Below are 22,450 nucleotides of genomic sequence, written 5' to 3' on the forward strand. Positions count from 1 at the left end.
GTGATGGCTAGCACAAAGGGACATAGCTTTAAATTGAGGGGTGAGAGATATAGGACAGATGTTAGAGGTAGGTTCTTTACTCAGAGAGTAGTAAGAGGGTGGAATGCCCTGCCTGCAGCAGTAGTGGACTCGTCAACATTAAGAGCATTCAAATGGTTATTGGATCAACATATGGATGATATTGGAATAGTGTAGATTAGAGGGGCTTTAGATTGGTTCCAGTGGTTGGCGCAACATCGAGGGCCGAAGGGCCTGTACTGCGCTGTAATGTTCTATGGGACTTGAGTTTTGTGGCAAAATAGGTGACAAAACTCAGTTTCCCCAAAGAGCAAAGATGTTTACGGGGTGATCCAGCAACAATTTTCAGAATGATGAGGGGTTTTGTTACAGCAAGTCAGGAGAAACAGTTTCCTGTGGCAAACGGTCAGAGAATTGACAAAGAGGCAAGGAGGGGAACTGATTTCACACACAAAGCTGTTATACTCTGGAACACATTCCCTGGACAATCAGCTTCCATTGGAAATTTCAAAAGGAAATCGAACCCTGTAGTTGCAATGTTCGAGAGAAGTAATTGTGGTGTGAGAATACAAGGAAAGTAGAAAGAAACTGAAGCAAGGACTAAGAAGGGCTAAAAGGGGTCACGAAGAAACATTGGCCAGCAGGATTAAGGAAAATCTCAAGGCTTTTTATACATATGTAAAGAGCAAGAGGGTAGTCAGGGAGAGGGTTGGCCCACTCAAGAACAAGGGAGGGAATCTATGCATGGAGCCAGAGGAAATGGGCGAGGAATTAAATGAGTACTTTGCGTCAGTATTCACCAAAGGGATGGACTTAGTGGATGATGAGTCTGGGAAAGGATGTGTCGATAGTTTGAGCCATGTTGAGATCAAAAAGGTGGTATTGGGGTTCTTGAGAAACATTAAGGTAGACAAGTCCCCAGGGCCTGATGGGATATACCTCAGAATACTGAGAGAGGCAAGGGAGGAAATTACTGGGGCCTTGAGAGAAATCGTTGTATCCTCACTGGCTACAGGGGAGGTCCCAGAGGATTGGAGAATAACCAATGTTGTTCCTTTGTTTAAGAAGGGTAGCAAGAATAATCCAGGTAATTACAGGCCGGTGAGCCTTACATCAGTGGTAGGGAAATTATTGGAGAGGATTCTTCGAGACAGGATTTATTCCCACTTGGAAATAAGTGGACGCATTAGTGAGAGGCAACATGGTTTTGTGAAGGGGAGGTCGTGTCTCACGAACTTGATCGAGTTTTTTGAGGAAGTGACGAAGATGATTGATGTGGGTAGGGCAGTGGATGTTGTCTACATGGACTTCAGTAAGGCCTTTGACAAGGTCCCTCATGGCAGACTGGTGCAGAAGGTGAAGTCGCATGGGATCAGAGGTGAGCTGGCAAGGTGGATACAAAACTGGCTCGGTCGAAGACAGAGGGTAGCAGTAGAAGGGTGCGTTTCTGAATGGAGGGCTGTGACAAGTGGTGTTCCTCAGGTATCAGTGCTGGGACCTTTGCTGTTTGTTTTATATATATATATATAAATGATTTGGAGGAAAATGTAACTGGTTTGATTAGTACGTTTGCAGAAGACACAAAGGTTGACGGATTTGCGGATAGCCATGAGGACCATCAGAGGATACAGCAGGATATACATCAGTTGGAGACTTGGGCGGAAAGATGGCAGATAGAGTTTAATCCGGACAAATGTGCGGTAATACATTTTGGAAGTTCTAATACAGATAGGAAATATACAGTAAATGGCAGAACCCTTAAGAGTATTAATAGGCAAAGGGATCTGGGTGTACAGGTACACAGGTCACTGAAAGTGGCAACGCAGGTGGAGAAGGTAGTCAAGAAGGCATGCTTGCCTTCATCGGCCGGGACATTAAGTTTAAAAATTGGCAAGTCATGTTGCAGCTTTATAGAACCTTAGTTAGGCCGGACTTGGAATAGTGTTCAATTCTGGTCGCCACGCTGCCAGAAGGATGTGGAGGCTTTGGAGAGGGTACAGAAAATATTTACCAGGATGTTGCCTGGTATGGAGGGCATTAGCTATGAGGAGAGGTTGGAGAAACTTGGTTTGTTCTCACTGGAGCGACGGAGGTTGAGGGGAGACCTGATAGAAGTCTACAAGATTGAGAGGCATGGACAGAGTGGATAGTCAGAAGCTTTTTCCCAGGGTGGAAGAGTCAATTACTTGGGGGCACAGGTTTAAGGTGCGAGGGCCAAGGTTTAAAGGAGATGTATGAGGCAGATTTTTTACACAGAGTAGTGGGCGCCTGGAACCCGTTGCCGGGGGAGGTAGTGGAAGCGGATACGGTAGTGACTTTTAAGGGGCGACTTGACAAATACATGAATAGAATGGGAATAGAGGGATATGGTCCCCGGAAGGGTAGGGGGGGGTTTTAGTTCAATCGGGCAGCATAGTCGGTGCAGGCTTGGAGGGCTGAAGGGCCTGTTCCTGTGCTGTAATTTTCTTTGTTCTTTGTACACCGGCACATTTCCCTCAAAGTACTGGCTCTTGATTTGCTGAATGGCCTCCTCCTGTGCTAGGTGACTCTCAGCGGTACTTTGTTGGATGTCTCCTGGGATCTCAGTTCACCACCTCGTAGGACTGTCTGCATTTGGAAAATCGTTTCTTTCAAGAAATCAAGATCTGTGTCATGCAGAGCCCCCTTCTAAGCCCATGCTGATTGCTAGTTTATTCCTGTACAAATTTCGCAATTGATTAAAAACATAGACCCCCCATTTATGGGCATAGGAGTAGGGACACCTCATTGGTGCATTTCTTATCTATTAACACATTCCAGGTATCCCAGAACACACAATAATAATTTGCTTGCTTCACATTTCCTACCTGGTTTCCCAGAACTGCTGAATCCCATGAGATTTATTGATGGTTGAGGTTTCTGGCCTTAACTGTGTTAAAAAGCTTGTTAATGCTGCTTGGGTTATTTGTAGGGGGGGGGGGGGGGGGTGGAAACATGTGAATTCTTGGAGTGGGCACTCAAAATGTTTATTATTAAGTGCTCATCCTGTTTCAAGCCAAACTTTTTCTGATTCTCACCTCTGACGATTCTCTTTATACTACAACACTAAAAGACTTTGCACTGTGCCTTTTCTGTCCCTCTTCAAATGTCCCATTTAATGGATTGTGTTGCTTGGCCCTGTACCCCTATATTCAGAGTATCCACTTCCTCCTCTTAGTTTCATTTTTGATTTATTTTTCTATTTAAAACCAGGCTTGCTTAATCTGCTGCTGCACACGCACTTGTCATTATGTCTTTAAAAGATGTTGCACACAAACATCTTTTACCCAATTGTTCAGCTTCAGCTTTCTCATTTCTTCCACATTAGTCCTTTTAAAAGGATGTATCTGGTTGCTACTGAGCATTTGTATTTCAGAATCGCTGTCTGTTACTCCCATTCCTTATAAATGATCTGGCTTATTGAGAAACAGCAGTTTGCGATAAGCATAATCACTTGTCTCTCTGACACACCTGTCTGAACTTCCAATTCTAAATCATAACCTACATTATGCCAATGGACATTGCCCATTATCATCTTCATAGAACTAACCATTTTTTGTGCGTGCAGAGTGGGTGCTCAACACCTTTCTCTTGTCTATTTAGAGGTGGGAGGCGGAATTTTGCCATCCTGCCCACCACGAAAATCGCAGCGGGCGGGGAGGGAGGGGGGGGACCATGGAAAGGTCTGCTGACTTCAGGCGGGATTTTTCGGTTTGAGGGTGAGCACGGCCAGAAAATCCCGAAGGTTTTAGTGGCTCCTGATCTGCCTATAAGAGTTGATGTACAAGGTGATGGTTGTTGTGTAGACATGAATTTGGACATCCTCCACCCCATTCCTCCCTTCCAATTCAGACTGTCATGCCGGCTTGAGCAGAAATTCTCTCATTTGTACAGGAATCAAACATTTTATTTAGCTCACAATGTAGTTTTTCTACACTGAACTTAGCAGGATAACATTCATGAAACAAGCAAAATAGTCGAGTGCGAGCAGACTCTGTATAGTATGGGGAGCAGCCACTGTCAGAATGACATATTATACAAAATAATAGTGCCGCACAAATCTGCTTTATTGAATGGACATCAACAAGCCTGCTTCACTACTCTTAAGAGGAACCAGTGCAGAACTAGAGGCTATACAGAACTACCCCCTGCTGGTGGTGGACAGTCGCTACAGACAAGACTGTCTCAGGAGGGACAAATGTTCACAGCAGCTGGCTTTCCACTGAGTGTTGACTGATTTGTCTTGGTTACAGGATTAGGGGGACATGAAGCAAATCAATTTCCAAATAGAATTGAGGAAAGTTATGTCCTGTCTCACCCTGTGGATCCAAAAGGTACAATGCACTGGCCCAGTGCCACACTGAGCCAGTGAAGATCACAAATGCCCAGGAGGGTTCCAGTCTGTGCCAAATTGGCCAATTGCAGTCTGCAATTGGTCCAAGTACCTCTGTTGGGAGTGGGGAGCCAGCCAGGGCCCCATTTCCTGGCCACATCCTGCTGGAAACCATGTGGACAAGATCAGACATGGCTGCAACACGCTCTCAGTCCAACAGCCAGATAAGGTCATTTCCTGGGTTTGCCCAGGAAGAATGGGTACTGTGGTGAGGTATGCAGTCTCTTCAGTACTGCCCCTTCCCTCCCAGTGAGGGCGGGAGGAATGATGACAGCATCAGGGCATAGTTCCGCAATGATCCTGTGTCTACTAAATAGCTGCCATTGAAATCCTGGCTATATTTAGAGGGGTAAGGAGCAGTGAACATCATCATAGAATCCCTACAGTGCAGAAGGAGGCCATTCAGCCCATTGAGTCTGCGCCGAACAAAATCCCACCTAGGCCCGATCCTCACAACCCCATGCATTTACCCTAGCTAGTCCCTCTTACACCAAGGGCAATTTAGCATGGCCAATCCACCAAACCTATAGGGCCTTCCCTTCTCTAGTCATTCACTCAAACTCTAAAAGCATTGTTGCAGGACAGAAGTTGAACTTGACCAGGAATTTTAAACTGGATTTATCCTCGCGTGTGTAAGACAGACTGACAATGCTGTTGGAGGTGGATGGTGAGTAACTGTGATAACAGAGATGCCATTCTAACTCTTCCTTCTCCCCTCCAGGTGCTCACCAACACTAGGAATAGCAGGCAGGATTATGGCGATGTTATTGGAATGGTACTGATAGAACAGAGTGCCCCATTCCCGGGAAGAGAGCTCTTGGAAAACCATCCCATCCCCCCTCACAAAGACCACTCATTATACAAACCACTGGGTAACAAACGGAGTTAAAATACTTTCCTCTTTAAATCAGACAATCTCATTCCATCATAAAATAACACATTGTGCCAGTGCAGATCAACAATACATCATTAAAAACTGCACGTACGTCATTGTAAACAGAATCATACAAATTAGACACCAGCTCCCACCGCATTTTCCTTTCCATTCACAAACTCAAGTGCATCTACACAAATCGCTTTTGGTCAACTGCGTACATTCGCCCAGCTGGAGCCTTCCGGAAAAACAGACTGTTTCCTCGGCTCAGGTTTCCCTGCAAGAGAAAAAACATGTCATGAGAAAGCTGCTGAAAAGAAAGTGGGGGAGGAGCTGCAGGTAAAGACAGGGGCTCGATACCAGATCCTGGAAACAGTCGAGACTGTCTCCAGGATCTGGAGACTATGGGCAGCACGGTGGGACAGTGGTTAGCACTGCTGCCGCACAGTCTCGGGTCACTGTCTGTGTGGAGTTTGCACGTTCTCTCCGGATCTGCGTGGGTTTCCTCCGGGTGCTCTGGTTTCCTCCCACAATCCAAAGATGTGCTGGTTAAATTGCCCTTTCGTGTCGGGGGATTAGCAGGGTAAATATGTGGGGTCAGGGAGATAGGGCCTGGGTGGGATTGTGGTCAGTGTAGACTCGATGGGCCAAATGGCCTCCTTCTACACTGCAGGGATTCAATGATTCTAAAGAAAAGAGACAGACTGATATCTGCTTCAACACACAGCCAGCAATGTCACATGTGCCAGCACTGGAAATACTCAGCATAAGTGATGAAAACTTACTTTCTGTTTCGCTGCACAAACACCGCTGGGCCTACTGAGAATTTCCAGCATTTTAGAAACACAAACTAGAAGCAGGGGTAGGTCATTTGGCCCTTCGAGCCTGCTCCGCCATTCATCTTGATCATGGCTGATCATTGAATCAATGTCCTGCTTCCCCCTTCCTCCCATATTCCTTGATCCCTTTAGCCCTGACAGCTATATCTAATTTCTTCTTGAAATCAGACAACATGTTGGCCTCAACTACTTTCTGTGGTAGTGAATTCCACACATTCATCACCCTCTAGGTGAAGACATTTTTCCTCAGTTCTAAAACATTTACCCCTTATCCTCAAACTATCCCCTCTAAATTGAGCCAGGGCAGGACTTACTTAATGGTAGGACGCTGGGGAGAATTACAGAACAAAGAGATCGAGGGATACATGTTCATAGCTCCTTGAAAGTGGAGTCACAGGTGGACAGAGTGGTGAAGAAGACATTCAGCATGCTTGGTTTCATCGGTCAGAACATTGAATACAGGAGTTGGGACATATTGTTGAAGTTGTACAAGACATTGGTAAGGCCACACTTGGAATACTGTGTACAGTTCTGGTCACCCTATTATAGAAAGGATATTATTAAAGTAGAAAGAGTGCAGAAAAGATTTACTAGGATGCTACCGGGACTTGATGGATTGAGTTATAAGAGGAGGCTGGATAGTCTGGGATTTTGTTCTCTGGAGCGTAGGAGGCTGAGGGGTGATCTTATAAAGGTCTATAAAATAATGAGGGGCACAGATCAGCTAGATAGTCAATATCTTTTTCCAAAGGTAGGGGAGTCTAAAACTAGAGGACATAGGTTTAAGGGGAGAGATACAAAAGTGTCCAGAGGGGCAATTTTTTCACACACAGGGTGGTGAGTGTCTGGAACAAGCTCCCAGAGGTAGTAGTAGAGGCGGGTACAATTTGGTATTTTAAAAAGCATTTAGACAGTTACATGGGTAAGAGGGGTATAGAGGGATATGGGCCAAAGGCAGGCAATTGGGACACGTTTAGGGGTTTAAAGAAAAGGGCAGCATGGATAAGTTGGGTCGAAGGGCCTATTTCCGTGCTGTAAACCTTTATGACTCTAGTGCTGGACTCCCCCACCATTGACAGCATTCTTTCGGAATCTACTTTGTCTAACCCTGTTAGAATTTTATAGGTTTCTATGCGATTCCCCCTCACTCTTCTAAACTCCAGCGAATATAATCTTAACCAAGTCTCTCCTCGTATGACAAACTTGCCATCCTAGGAATCAGCCTGGTAAACCTTCGCTGTACTCACTCTATAGCAAGGACGTCCTTCCTCATAAGGACACCAAAACTGCACACAATACTCCAGGTGTGGTCTCACCAATGCCCTACACAATTGCAGCAAAACATCCCTATCCCTATAGAAGGCCAACATACCATTTGCTTTCTTTATTGCCTGCTGTACCTGCGCTCTTACTTTCAGCGACTGATGCATGAGGAATCCAAGGTCTCGTTGAGTATCCACCTCTCTCAATTTACACCCATTCAAGTAATAATCTTTCTTCCTATTATTGCTACCAAAGTGGACAACCTCACATTTATCCACATTATACTGCATCTGCCATGCAGATGCCCACACACTCAGCCTGTCCAAATCATGCTGAAGCATCTCTGCATCCTCCTCACAGCTCACCCTCCCACTCAACTTTGTATCATCTGCAAATCTGGAGATAATACCTTTAGTTTCCTCTTCCAAATCATTAATATAGAATGTGAACAATTGGGGTCCGAGCACAGATCCCTGTGGAACCCCACTAGTCACTGTCTGCCAATAAGAAAATGACCCTTTATGCCAACTCTTTGTTTCCTATCTGCTAACCAGCTTGCTATTCATCTCAAGGCATTACATGCAATCCCATGTGCTTTAACTTTACATAGTAGTCTGTTATGTGAGACCTTGTCAAAGGCCTTCTGGAAATCTAAATAAGCCACATCCACTGGTTCTCCTTGGTCAAGTCTACTAGTTACATCCTCAAAAAATTCCAATAGATTTGTTAAGCATGATTTTCTCTTTTATGAATCCATGCTGACTTTGTCTGATTATACCACTGCCTTCCAAATGCCAAGTTATGAAATCTTTGATAATAGACTCCAGCAACTTCCCCAGTACTGATGTTAGGCTCACTGGTCTAGTTTCCTGTTTTCTCTCTACCTCCCTTTTTGAAAAGTGGGCTTACATTAGCTACCCTCTAATCTGTAGGAACTATTCCAGACTGCAAAGAATTTTGGAAAATAACCACCAATGGATCTACTACTTCTCGGGCCAATTCCTCAAGTACTCTGGGATGAAGATTAATTGGACCTGGAGATTTATCCACCTTCAATCCCATCAATTTCCCCAAAACCATTTCTCTACTAATGCTGATTTCCTTCAGCTCCTCACTAATTACTGCTTTGATTTTCAAATTCCAGCACATGCGGTATTTTGGTTTTATGCCAATACAAAGACAGGTCTACATCAACGGGGATGAAGTAGAAAGGGTTGAGAGCTTCAAGTTTTTAGGTGTCCAGATCACCAACAACTTGTCCTGGTCCCCCCATGCCAACACTATAGTTAAGAAAGCCCACCAACGCCTCTACTTTCTCAGAAGACTAAGGAAATTTGGCATGTCAGCTACAACTCTTACCAACTTTTACAGATGCACCATAGAAAGCATTCTTTCTGTTTGTATTTTCTGTTGGTATGGCTCCTGCTCTGCCCAAGACCGCAAGGAACTACAAAAGGTCGTGAATGTAGCCCAATCCATCACGCAAACCAGCCTCCCATCCATTGACTTGGTCTACACTTCCCGCTGCCTCTGCAAAGCAGCCAGCATAATTAAGGACCCCACGCACCCCAGACATTCTCTCTTCCACCTTCTTCCCTGCTGCTGTCAGACTTTTGAATGGACTTACCTTGCATTAAGTTGATCTTTCTCTACACCCTAGCTATGACTGTAACACTACATTCTGCACTCTCTCGTTTCCTTCTCTGTGAACGGTATGTTTTGCCTGTATAGCATGCAAGAAACAATACTTTTCCCTGTACGCTAATACACGTGACAGTAATAAATCAAATCAAATCAAAAGGTTTAACGATGCTGCTTAGAGCAGACAGCCAATGTCAGTGGACACCCTGCCTCGGAGGAATTAGGCGCTGTAGCTGACTCAGATTCACAGACATTCTTTAGAGATTGACCAGTGAGAATCCTGGCTGATTTCTGTCCCCGTTGGATCACTACAGCATCCAAGTAATAGTTACCTAGGAACAAAGAAACTCCAGTATACCGACTGCCAACCCATCTCAGATCCACTAACAAGACAAGATGGAGGCCTGACTACTCTGGCCCAGTACCTCATGATACAAACATCAACTGACAAAGCACTAACGGGGAGTGCAGAACAAAAATGCATAATCTTAAAAGGAGTGCTACGCCATTCTAGGTAGTATGAAGCAATTTTCTCCACACAGAAGGGAGTGGAAGTATGGAACTCTTATCCAAAAAGCTGTTGATGCTGGGGCCCTTGAAAATTTCAAATGGAACTCAATATAATTTTGTTAGTTAAGAATATTGAATGTTATGGAAACCAAGATGGGTTGAAGTTAACAAATCGTCCAATTGAAGGATGGAGTAGGTGTGAGGGGCTAACTGGTTTAATTACTCTTCTAATGTCCCTTAAACAGCTTGGAAGATGTGAAGCCTCGTCTTGCTCGGTTTCACAAACTCCACCCACCTACAACTTTCTCCAGTCTTGGAACTAGGCCGGTTTGAGAAGAGATGTTTGGAACCATCGCACAGAAACCCTGGCAACTCCTGAGGGCTTGTCGGTGGGAACCATCTTTAATGTGTGTGGCATGTTCCAGCCACATCATATTAACTGGATAATGCAGCAACTGAGGAACAGCCACAAGATACAAACAGGAACAGATCCCAGACTCATTCATATCTGTGCTCGAACTTACCTGGCCAGTTCTAACAAGTCAAATGGAACATTGAACAAAGAACAAAGAACAAAACAGCACAGGAACAGGCCCCTCGGCCCTCCAAGCCTGCGCCACTCATGTGCCCAACTAGACCATTCGTTTGTATCCCTCCATTCCCAGTCTGTTCATGTGGCTATCTAGATACGTCTTAAACGATCCCAGCATGTCCGCCTCAATCACCTTGCTTGGGAGTGCATTCCAGGCCCCCACCACCCTCTGTGTAAAATACGTCCCCCTGACATCTGTGTTGAACCTTGCCCCCCGTCACCTCCGACCTGGGAAAAAGCTTCCCACTGTTCACCCTATCTATGCCCTTCATAATTTTATACACCTCTATTAGGTCGCCCCTCATCCTCTGTCTTTCCAGGGAGAACAACCCCAGTTTACCCAATCTCTCCTCATAACTAAGCCCCTCCATACCAGGCAACATTCTGGTAAACCTTTTCTGTACTCTCTCCAAAGCCTCCACGTCCTTCTGGTAGTGTGGCGACCAGAACTGGACACAGTATTCCAAATGTGGCCTAACCAACGTTCTATACAGCCGCAACATCATATGCCAACTTTTATATTCTATGCCCTGTCCAATAAAGGCAAGCATGCCATGTGCCTTCTTCACCACCCTCTCCACCTGTGCTGCCATTGAGGCAGTAACTAAACTAGTAGGTAATAAAGTTCCACATAAGACACTTGTTAGTTGAAACTAAAGCTCACAGAATTGATGAAAAATTATTGGCCAATTGCCGTCTCTTATCTAGCCCAACTCCCAGAGCAGGGATAATGCAAGAAATGATATTTGGTGTCCCACAATGATCTGTGCTGGGGTCTCAGCCATTCGCTCTGTCTTTTAATAATTTAGATACAAGAATGCAGGAAATAGCAGTAGACTCTCGAGGCAACTGCGCCATCCAATAAGATCATAGGCAGTCGGAACTTGCACAGAATCCCCTCCCACTTTCCTGCCTGTTCTCTATAATGTGGAGATGCTGGCGTTGGACTGGGGTAAACACAGTAAGAGTTTTAACAACACCAGGTTCAAGTCCAACAGGTTTATTTGGTAGCAAATGCCATTAGCTTTCGGAGCGCTGCTCCTTTGTCAGATGGAGTGGAAATCTGCTTTCAAACAGGGCACAGAGACACAAAATCAAGTTACAGAATACTGATTAGAATGCGAATCTCTACAGCCAACCAGGTCTTAAAGATACAGACAATGTGAGTGGAGGGCGCATTAAGCACAGGTTAGAGAGATGTGTATTGTCTCCAGACAGGACAGCCAGTGAGATTCTGCAAGTCCAGGAGGCAAGCCTGGACTTGCAGAAAAGGGTTTATTCGCTTAAGAAAAACACTAGAGCAGCTTGAGTCCATACTCATTGGTGTTTAGAAGAATGAGAGGTGACCTTATTGAAATATCTAAGGGGGCTCAACTGCGTAGGTGCTGAAAGAATGTTTCCCCTTGTAAGGGAGTCAGCAACTAGGGGCACAGTTTCAAAATAAATGTCATAAAACATAGAAACTGGAAGCAAGAGCAGGCCATTCGGCCCTTCGAGCCTCTCCACCATTCATTACGATCATGGCTGATCATCAAATTCAATATCCTGATCTCCCCTTCTCCCATATCCCTTGATCTCTTTAGCCCTAGAGCTATAACTAATTTCCTTTTGAAATCACACAATGTTTTGGCCTCAGCTACTTTCTCTGGTAGTGAATTCCACACGTTCACCACCCTCTGGGTGAAGAAATTTCTCCTTACCTCCGGTCTTATACTCAAACTATGACCCCTAGTTCTGTACTCCCACACCATTGAGAATATTCTTTCTGAATCTACCCTGTCTAACCCTATTAGAGTTTTATAAGTTTCATGAGATCCCCTCTCACTCTTCTAAACTCCAACGAATACAATCCTAACTGACTTAGTCTCTCCTCATGTAACAGACCTGCCATCCCAGGAATCAGTCTGGTAAACGTTTGCTGTATTCCCTCTATAGCAAGGACATCCTTCCTTAGATAGGGACACCAAAACTGCACACAATACTCCAGATGTGGCCTCATCAATACCCTGTACAATTGCAGCAAACCATCCCTATCCCTATACTCCAATCCTCTCTCTATGAAGGCCAACATACCATTTGCCTTCTTTACTGCCTACTGTACCTGCGCACTTACTTTCAGTGACTGATGCATGAGGACACCAAGGCCTCGCTAAGTATCTCAATTTACACCAATTCAAGTAATCATCTGTTTTCCTACTATTGCTACCAAAGTGGATAACCTCAGTAACCCACATTACACTGCATTTGCCATGCATATGCCACTCACTCAGCCTGTCCAAATCACACTGAAACAATTCTCCAACCTCCTCAGCTCACCCTCCCACCCAACTTTGTACCACCTGCAAATTTGGAGATAATGCATTTAGTTCCCTCTTCCAAATCATTAATATATAATGTGAACAGTTGGGATCCTAGCACAGATCCCTGTGGAACCCCACTAGTCATTGCCTGCCAAATCAGAAAAAGACCCATTTATGCCAACTCTTTGTGCTTCCTATCTGCTAACCAGCTTTCTGTCCATCTCAAGACATTACCTGCGATCCCATACACTTTAACTTTACATAGTATCTGGTGTGAGACTTTGCTGAAAGCCTTCTGAAAGTCTAAATAAACCACATCCACTGGTCCTCCTCAGCAGAGTCTTCCATTTAAGTCCTTCTCAGAGGGTCATTAATTCTCTTCCACATAGAAAGTGGAGGCCGGGTCATTGAATATATATGAGGCCAAGTTAGACAAATTTTTGACTGACAAGAGAGTAAAGGGGTATGGGGGACAGGCAGGAAAGTGGAGTTAAGACCACAATTAGGTTAGCCATATTGAGGGGCTGAATAGTCTCCTCCTATTTTTAATGCTATATTCAGCTAGGCCCACTCACTTTCCAATTCATGGGCCAGGGAGACTCAATACAGTGACCACGCAATAAATGCAGGCGGTTACAATAGACCTATACTGCTTCCAGTACAAGTAGCAAATGAAACAAGTGAATCCACTCACCTCTCTGCTCAGCTGGCGCCAGCAGTCAACCCATGAAGTGTACACAGCTGCATAGGGAGGGAGGCCACCAACCAGGCTGGGGAGAGACACACACATTAGACAGTGATTCAACAACCAGCACAGAGGGGAAAACCTGCTGTTACACAGCTCAGCACCAGGCGGGACAACACTCTACAAGGAGGAGATGATCCCTTTCTTTTTGGCTGCATTGCACATGGCCTGCACTCATTGGAACTGACATTTTGATAGCTGTCACTCTACAATCTCATTCCTTGCATTAATGCCCTGCTAGTGACATCTTCTTATCAGGAACAGCTGCCACACATATACACTGCATGGAATACTCAATGATGCATTGTACTCGATATATACTCAATGGGATACTTGGTGGTACAATGTATTTGATATACACTGAATGGGATACTTGATGTTTCATTGTATTTGATATACACTGACTGGGATACTTGATGGTACATCGTATTTGATATACACTGCATGGAATACTCGATGGTACACTGCACTCGATATACACTGCATGGGATACTCGGTATGGTGTACTCGATATACAGTGCATAGGGTACTCGATGGTACAGTGTACTTGATATACACTGCATGGGGTACTTGATTGTACAGTGCACTCAATATACACTGAATAAGATACTCGATGGTACAGTGAACTCGATATATACTGTATAGAAATCATAGAATCATAGAAACCCTACAGTGTAGAAAGAGGCCATTCGGCCCATCGAGTCTGCACCGACCACAATCCCACCCAGGCCCTACCCCCATATCCCCACATATTTACCCACTAATCCCTCTAACCTACCCATCTCAAGACACTAAGGGGCAATTTTAGCACGGCCAATCAACCTAACCCACACATCTTTGGACTGTGGGAGGAAACCGGAGCACCCGGAGGAAACCCACGCAGACACGAGGAGAATGTGCAAACTCCACACAGACAGTGACCCGAGCCGGGAATCGAACCCAGGTCCCTGGAGCTGTGAAGCAGCAGTGCTAACCACTGTGCTACCGTGCCGCCCTATGGGATACTCGATGGTACAGTGAACTCAATATATACTGTATGGGATACTCGATGGTACAGTGAACTCAATATATACTGTATGGGATACTCGATGGTACAGTGAACTCAATATATACTGTATGGGATACTCGATGGTACAGTGAACTCAATATATACTGTATGGGATACTCGATGGTACAGTGAACTCAATATATACTGTATGGGATACTCGATGGTACAGTGAACTCAATATATACTGTATGGGATACTCGATGGTACAGTGAACTCAATATATACTGTATGGGATACTCGATGGTACAGTGAACTCAATATATACTGTATGGGATACTCGATGGTACAGTGAACTCAATATATACTGTATGGGATACTCGATGGTACATTAGGTACAGAGTTTTCAACTTCTGCAGCAGGTGGATTGCAATCATCTTTTCCAGTTCAATTGGGAGAAGCAGATTGCACTCTTGCTTCCTGCTGAAAGACATTCATTGGTCAGTGTAGACAGAGCTTTGCTCTGTATCTAACCCTGTGCTGTACCTGTCAAGGCGACTTTAGATGCTACTGCTAGGTGACTAAGCTAAAAATATTTCACTTCCCAGGAATAACATCCTTGATTCTATGAGCAAGAAATTCAGACATAAATGACTTGTCTACAACTACTAAGTCTCCCACACAAAGCATGGGGTTTGAGAAAAGATTGGAGGGCTAACTCACCCACAGTTGTTGACTGCCATCAGATTGGAGACGAGTACAAAGGGGTATGTCAGCATACTGGCCAGGAACTGTTAAAGAAATGAGTAGACAGACAGTGAAAGAATGCGCATCACCACTTTTGATAAAGCAGCAGCAATACAGCTCAGTCACCTTTCCTTTCACTTTTATTTACCATTATTGTCACAAGTAGGCTTACACTAACGCTGCAACAAAGTTACTGTGAAAATCCCCCAGTCACCACACTCCGACACCTGTTCAGGTACATGGAGGGAGAATTTAGCATGGCCAATGCATCTAACCAGCACGTCTTTGGAGTGTGGGAGGAAACTGGAGCACTCAGACGAAACCCACCCAGACGCGGAGAGAATGTTCAGACTCCACACAGACAGTGACCCAAGCAGGGAATCGAACCCTGGTCCCTGGCGCTGTGGGGCAGCAGTGCTAACCACTGTGCCACCATGTTTCTGCAGCAGCAGTACACAGCCTGCTGTGCAGGGCAGGGACAAAGCTCCAGCTTCTTACTGTCCTCTCATTTAATGTATCAATCCAGGTCTTGGCTCATTGCCATTTATCTACAGCCTCTGTCTGTGCTTCAATTTTGAGTTATCCAAACCCCGGGACCCAATGAAGCCAGGCTGAACGGCAGCTAGCAATAGTGCTGGGGCTCCATGAGCTCAGAAGGACCTGTAGTTTGACTTAAACTCTGTCTTTGCATGCCTGACCCCCCTTAATGCAGGGGGCCTAAAGCTGACAGATATTGCTTGCTGTACCATTTCATTTCAGAGCAGCATTCAGTTTGTTGACACAGCAGGCAAGTTGCTGAATCTCAGAAATGTTATGGTGCAGGAAGCTGCCACTCAGCCCATCATGTCTGCACTGGCTCTGTGAATGAGCAACTCAGTTAGTTTCATTCCCCTGCCTTTTCCCCATACCCCTGCACATTCTTCCTTTTCAGAGAACAGACTCTTTCCCTTGTGAAAACTTTAATTGAAGCTGCCTCCACCATACTCTCAGACAGTGCAATCCACAACCAAACCACTTGCTGCTTGAATACATTCTTCCTCATATCACTTCTGCTTCTTTTACTAATTACTTTTAATCATTGCTCTCTTGTTTTTGACCCTTTCAAAAGTGGGAAGCGTTTCTCCCTCTGCCCAGAGCTCTCAGCATTTTGAATACTTTTATCAAATCCCCCTTCAGCTTTCAGTTAAAGTTTATTTATTAGTCACAAGCAGACCTACATTAACACTGCAATGAAGTTAATATGAAAATCCCCATGTCATCATACTCTGGTGCCTGTTCCCAGAGGGGAATGAAGATGTGTGTATTTAGCTGTTTGAAGATGCACTGTGTCATTACAATGTGATGGGTGATTGCTGCTGTGAAGGAATAAAAAGATGGATGAAGTTAAAAATGGCACTCACCCCAGTCACAGCTTGTGAGTAACTCCTCAGTTCCCCAATCTGAGAGCCCTAAAAACAAGTCATAATTTAAAAAAAGTCGGCAAAAAACACACATCTCAACTGTTCACTGTAAACACAAACTCTCCCACATTCCAACTTCAGGAGTCCAGTCCTCAAAGCTGACACTGCAGTCCCAGACACAGCAGCTGTCCCTGGTTACACTCTGCTTTCCCCCCTGCTTCCAGTGCTCAGCGACACCCCCATCTGCAACCCCCCTGCTTCTCCGCCCCGGTGACCCTGCCCACCTCCCCCACACTGGTGACCCCGCTCCCCCCCTGCCCCAGAGGCCCCGCCCCACTCTGCCAACAAAGTGACCCCGCCCCAGAAACCCTGCCCCCACCCCCCCCTCCCCCGGGCGACCACCCCCCCCTCCACCGCCCAGGTGACCCCGTTCCCCCCTCCACTGCCCGGGTGACTTCGTCCCCCCTCCACCGCCCAGGTGACCCCTCTCCTCTCCCCTGACAGATAACTCCGCTTTCCCCCCACCCTGGTGACCCCACTCCCTCCTCCGCCTCAGTGACCCCGCTCCTCTGCCCCGCTCCAGTAACCACACCCCTGTAACCCCAATCCCAATTTTCTGCCACTCCCCTCCCTCGCCCCAGTGACCTCGCTCCCCTGCCAAAATGCTTGGTACACACTTAGTTCCCCCGTCTCAGTGCTTGATACCCCCTCACATCCAGCCCCCCCTCCCTCCCTCCCCACCCCAAGGGCTTGGTGACCCCCTCAGACCCCCCCCCCCTCCCTCCTGTCCCAGTGCTTGGTACCCCTCACACCCGCTGTCCCAGTGCTTGATGTCTCCTCAGCCTCATCCTAGACTTGCTAACTTTCCCTGGCTGCTCAGTGTCCTTCAGCTGTCCTCACAGTTGTTCTAAGAAAACAGGTTGTGTAAGTGGGAGTTGTCACGATTTTTCCTGTTTTGATCTCAGACTTCCAGGTCTTGCTGTTTTTCTTTCTAAGTCTATAATACTTTGAATCATTCCTTAATTCTCAAAAAATGACTGTCAATTACAGAGTCAACTCATTTTCAAAGTATAAGCATTTGAAGCAAGCTAAAGACTGTAATACTGACTGAAAACTACAATTGGGATACAGCGGCACTTGGAATGGACCACAGCCCAGTGTAGAGAGAGAGCGAGAAAGGAAACGTCTCCTGGTGTAGAGAGCGAGAGAAAAGGGAACATTTCCCAGTGGAGAGCGAGAGAGAGAGAGAATGGGAAACTTTCCTGCTATTGAGAGAAAGAGAATGTTTTATGGTGTAGACAGAGAGAGAGAGAGAGAGAGAGAAAGGTACCGTATCAGCACCGAGTCCGTCCCTGTGGCTCAGAAGGGAAAGGGGGAGAGCAGGAGAGCAATAGTTATTGGGGACTCATTAGTTAGAGGGATAGATAGGAGGTTCTGTGGCAGCGAAAGAGACTCACGGATGGTATGTTGCCTCCCAGGTGCCAGGGTCCGTGACGTCTCGGACCGTGTTTTCAGGATCCTTAAGGGGGAGGGGGAACAGTCACAGGTCGTGGTACACAGCGGTACCAACAACATAGGTAAGAGAAGGGACGGGGATTTAAAACAGGAACTTAGGGAGCTAGGGTGGAAGCTGAGGGCGAAGACAAACCATGTGGTCATCTCTGGTTTGTTGCCGGTGCCACGTGCGAGAGAGTTGAGGAACAGGGAGAGAGTGCAGATAAACACGTGGCTGCAGGGATGGTGTAGGAGGGAGGGTTTCAGTTACATGGACGATTGGAACACATTCTGGGGAAGGTGGGACCTGTACAAACAGGACGGGGTGCACCTGAACCAGAGGGGCACCAATACCCTGGGAGGGAAATTTGCTACGGCTCTTCGGGGGGGGGGTTAAACTAATTTGTCAGGGGGATGGGAAAAGGAGCTGCAGTCCAGAAGCCAGTGTTGAGTGTAGTGACTTACTGAGGAAAGTATCAAAGTCGCAGTAGTGTACCGACAGACAGGAAGGTGGGTTGAAGTGTGTCTACTTCAATGCAAGGAGCATCCGGAATAAGGTAGGTGAACTTGGGGCGTGGATTGGTACTTGGGACTACGATGTTGTGGCCATTACGGAGACATGGTTAGAACAGGGACAGGAATGGTTGTTGGAAGTTCCGGGGTATAGATGTTTCAGTAAGAGTAGGGAAGGTGGTAAAAGAGGTGGAGGAGTGGCATTGTTAATCAAGGATAGTTTAACAACTGCAGAAAGGCAGTTTGAGGGGGATCTGCCTACTCAGGTAATATGGACTGAAGTTAGAAATAGGAAAGGAGCGGTCACATTGTTAGGAGTTTTCGATAGGTCCCCAAATAGTAATAGAGATGTGGAGGAAGACATTGTAAAGCAGATTATGGATAGGTGTGGAGGTCACAGGGTAGTTGTCATGGGTGACTTTAACTTTCCAAATATTGATTGGAACCTTTATAGGTCGAATAGTTCGGATGGGGCAGTTTTTGTACAGTGTGTGCAGGAGGGTTTCCTGACACAATATGTGGATAGGCTGACAAGAGGTGGGGCCACATTGGACTTGGCACTGGGTAATGAACTGGGCCAAGTGTTAGATTTGGTTGTGGGAGAGCACTTTGGAGATAGTGACCACAATTCGGTGTCTTTCATTATTGCAATGGAGAGGGATAGGGCCATACAGCAGGGCAAGGTTTACAATTGGGGGAGAGGTAATTATGATGCGATTAGGCAAGAATTAGGGAGCATAAGATGGGAACAGAAACTGTCAGGGAAAGGCACAAATGAAAAGTGGAGCTTGTTCAAGGAACAAATACTGCGTGTCCTTGATAGGTATGTCCCTGTCAGGCAGGGAGGAAATGGCCGAGTGAGGGAACCATGGTTCACAAAAGAGGTTGAATGTCTTGTCAAGAAGAAAAAGGAAGCGTATGTAAGGATGAGAAAACAAGGTTCAGTTGGGTCGATTGAGGGTTACAAGTTAGCAAGGAATGAGCTAAAAAAAAGGGCTTAGGAGAGCTAGGAGGGGGCATGAGAAGTCCTTGGCGGGTCAGATCAAGGAAAACCCCAATGCTTTTTACTCTTATGTGAGAAATAAAAGAATGACCAGGGTGAAGTTAGGGCCGGTCAAGGACAGTAGTGGGAACTTGTGCATGGAGTCAGAAGAGACAGGAGAGGCGATGAATGAATACTTTTCTTCAGTGTTCACCAAGGAGAGGGACCATGTTTTTGAGGATGAATGTGAGATATAGACTGATAGGTGGAGGAGGTAGACGTTGTTGAGGGAAGATGCATTCGCGATTTTGAAAAACATGAGGGTCGATAAGTCCCCTGGGCCAGATGAGATATATCCTAGGATTCTTTGGGAGGCAAGGGATGAGATTACAGAGCCTTTGGCTTTGATCTTTGGGTCCTCACTGTCCACTGGGATACTGCCAGAGGACTGGAGAGTGGCAAATGTTGTTCCTCTGTTCAAGAAAGGAAATAGGAATGACCCTGGTAATTATAGGCCAGTTAGTCTTACTTCGGTGGTTGGTAAGTTAATGGAAACGGTCCTGAGGGATAGGATTTATGACCATTTAGAAAGATGCAGCTTAATCTGGGATAGTCAACACGGATTTGTGAAGGGTAAGTCTTGCCTCACAAATTTGATTGAATTCTTTGAGGATGTAACTAAGTTGTGAAGTGTGTTAGAACCATAGAACCATAGAAAATTACAGCTCAGAAACAGGCCTTTTGGCCCTTCTTGTCTGTGCCGAACCATTTTATGCCTAGTCCCACTGACCTGCACTTGGACCATATCCCTCCACACCCCTCTCATCCATGATCCCGTCCAAGTTTTTCTTAAATGTTAAAAGTGACCCCGCATTTACCACTTTATCCGGCAGCTCATTCCACACTCCCACCACTCTCTGCGTGAAGAAGCCCCCCCTAATATTCCCTTTAAACTTTTCTCCTTTCACCCTTAACCCAGGCCCTCTGGTTTTTTTCTCCCCTAGCCTCAGCGGAAAAAGCCTGCTTGCATTCACTCTATCTATACCCATCAATGATGTGTGTTGATGAAGGTAGAGCAGTTGATGTTGTACACATGGATTTTAGTAAGGCGTTTGATAAGGTTCCCCATGGTCGGCTCATGAAGAAAGTAAGGAGGTGTGGGATTGAGGGAAAGTTGGCCGATTGGATAAGTAACTGGCTATCTCATAGAAAGAAGTTTAACAATACCAGGTTAAAGTCCAACAGGTTTATTTGGTAGCAAAAGCCACACAAGCTTTCGGAGCTCCAAGCCCCTTCTTCAGGTGAGTGGGAATTCTGTTCACAAACAGGGCATATAAAGACACAAACTCAATTTACATGAATAATGGTTGGAATGTGAATACTTACAACTAATCAAGTTGATATTCAGGTAAGCGTTCTTCAAGGCGGCCTTCGCGACACACGACGGCGCAGAGTCACTGAGCAGAAACTGATAGCCAAGTTCCGCACACACGAGGACGGCCTCAACCGGGATATTGGGTTCATGTCACACTATTTGTAACCCCACAGTTTGCCTGGACCTGCAGAGTTTCACTGGCTGTCTTGTCTGGAGACAATACACATCTTTTTAGCCTGTCTTGATGCTCTCTCCACTCACGTTGTTTGTTTCTTAAAGACTTGATTAGTTGTAAGTATTCACATTCCACCCATTATTCATGTAAATTGAGTCTGTGTCTTTATATGCCCTGTTTGTGAACAGAATTCCCACTCACCTGAAGAAGGGGCTTGGAGCTCCGAAAGCTTGTGTGGCTTTTGCTACCAAATAAACCTGTTGGACTTTAACCTGGTGTTGTTAAACTTCTTACTGTGTTTACCCCAGTCCAACGCCGGCATCTCCACATCATATCTCATAGAAAACAGAGGGTGGTGGTGGATGGAAAATTTTCAGACTGGAGACCAGTTACCAGTGGTGTACCCAGGGATCAGTGCTGGGTCCTCTATATTTGTGACTTTATCAATAACTTGGGGGAGGGGGCTGAAGGGTGGATCAGTAAATTTGCTGATGACACCGAGATTGGTGGAGTAGTGGATGAAATGGAGGGCTGTTGTAGGCTGCCAAGAGACATTGATAGGATGCAGAGCTGGGCCGTAAAATGGCAGATGGAGTTTAACACTGCTAAGTGCAAGGTGATTCATTTTGGTAGGACAAATTTGAATGCGGATTACAGGGTCAACGGTAGGGTTCTGAGGAATGTGGAGGAACAGAGAGATCTTGGGATTCATATCCACAGATCTCTGAAGGCTGCCACTCAAGTGGATAGAGCCGTGAAGAAGGCTTATAGTGTGTTAGCGTTTATTAACAGGGGGTTTGAGTTTAAGAGCCGTGGGGTTATGCTGCAACTGTACAGGACCTTGGTGAGACCACATTTGGAATAGTGTGTGCAGTTCTGGTCACCTCACTATAAGAAGGATGTGGAAGCATTGGAGGGAGTGCAAAGGAGATTTACCAGGATGCTGCCTGGTTTGGAGGGTAGGTCTTATAAGGAAAGGTTGAGGGAGCTAGGGCTTTTCTCTTTAGAGCGGAGGAGGTTGAGAGGTGACTTAATAGAGGTTTATAAGATGAGGGGGATAGATAGAGTGGACGTATAGAGACTATTTCCTCGGGTGGATGTAGCTGTTACTAGGGGGCATAACTATAAGGTTCATGGTGGGAGATATAGGAGGGATGTCCGAGGTAGGTTCTTTACTCAGAGTGGTTGGGGTGTGGAATGGACTGCCTGCTGTGATATTGGAGTCGGACACTTTAGGAACTTTCAAGCGGTTATTGGATAGGCACATGGAGCACACCAGAATGATAGGGAGTGGGATAGCTTGATCTTGGTTTCGGACAAAGCTCAGCGCAGCATCAAGGGCCGAAGGGCCTGTACTGTGCTGTACTGTTCTATGTTCTATGTATTACTGTGCAAAGAGAGAGAGAGAGAAAAGGAATGTATCATATTATAGAGAGAGAAAAAGAAAACGTTTCATAGTATACTGAGTGAGTGAGAAAGGGGATGTTTGCCGGTGTAGACAGAGAGAGAAAAAGGGAATGCATCACAGTGTAGTGAGAGAAAAAGAGAACGTTTCTGGTCACCCTATTATAGAGAGGAGGCAAAGT

At 45.8% G+C, this 22,450-nt stretch overlaps 1 protein-coding gene and 1 non-coding gene across 3 annotated transcripts in view; both read right to left on the reverse strand.

The window, feature by feature from the left end:
• Positions 1 to 5,314: 5,314 nt before the first annotated feature.
• The window catches only part of mtch2 (mitochondrial carrier homolog 2), a 41,341-nt gene continuing 24,205 nt past the window's right edge, over positions 5,315 to 22,450 (reverse strand). For both annotated transcript variants that reach the window (XM_078220351.1, XM_078220350.1), the window contains 4 exons: positions 16,326 to 16,373; positions 14,902 to 14,969; positions 13,143 to 13,218; positions 5,315 to 5,580 (listed from right to left, as the gene is read on the reverse strand). In XM_078220351.1, coding sequence (XP_078076477.1) covers positions 5,494 to 5,580; positions 13,143 to 13,218; positions 14,902 to 14,969; positions 16,326 to 16,373 — 279 coding nt within the window. In that variant the 3' untranslated portion in view covers positions 5,315 to 5,493. The remainder of the gene's footprint in view (positions 5,581 to 13,142; positions 13,219 to 14,901; positions 14,970 to 16,325; positions 16,374 to 22,450) is intronic.
• On the reverse strand, positions 9,895 to 10,026 carry LOC144499359 (small Cajal body-specific RNA 14). The gene has a single exon (XR_013498832.1).

Source organism: Mustelus asterias, chromosome 9 (genome assembly GCF_964213995.1).
Source record: "Mustelus asterias chromosome 9, sMusAst1.hap1.1, whole genome shotgun sequence".
NCBI classification, from domain to species: domain Eukaryota; kingdom Metazoa; phylum Chordata; class Chondrichthyes; order Carcharhiniformes; family Triakidae; genus Mustelus; species Mustelus asterias.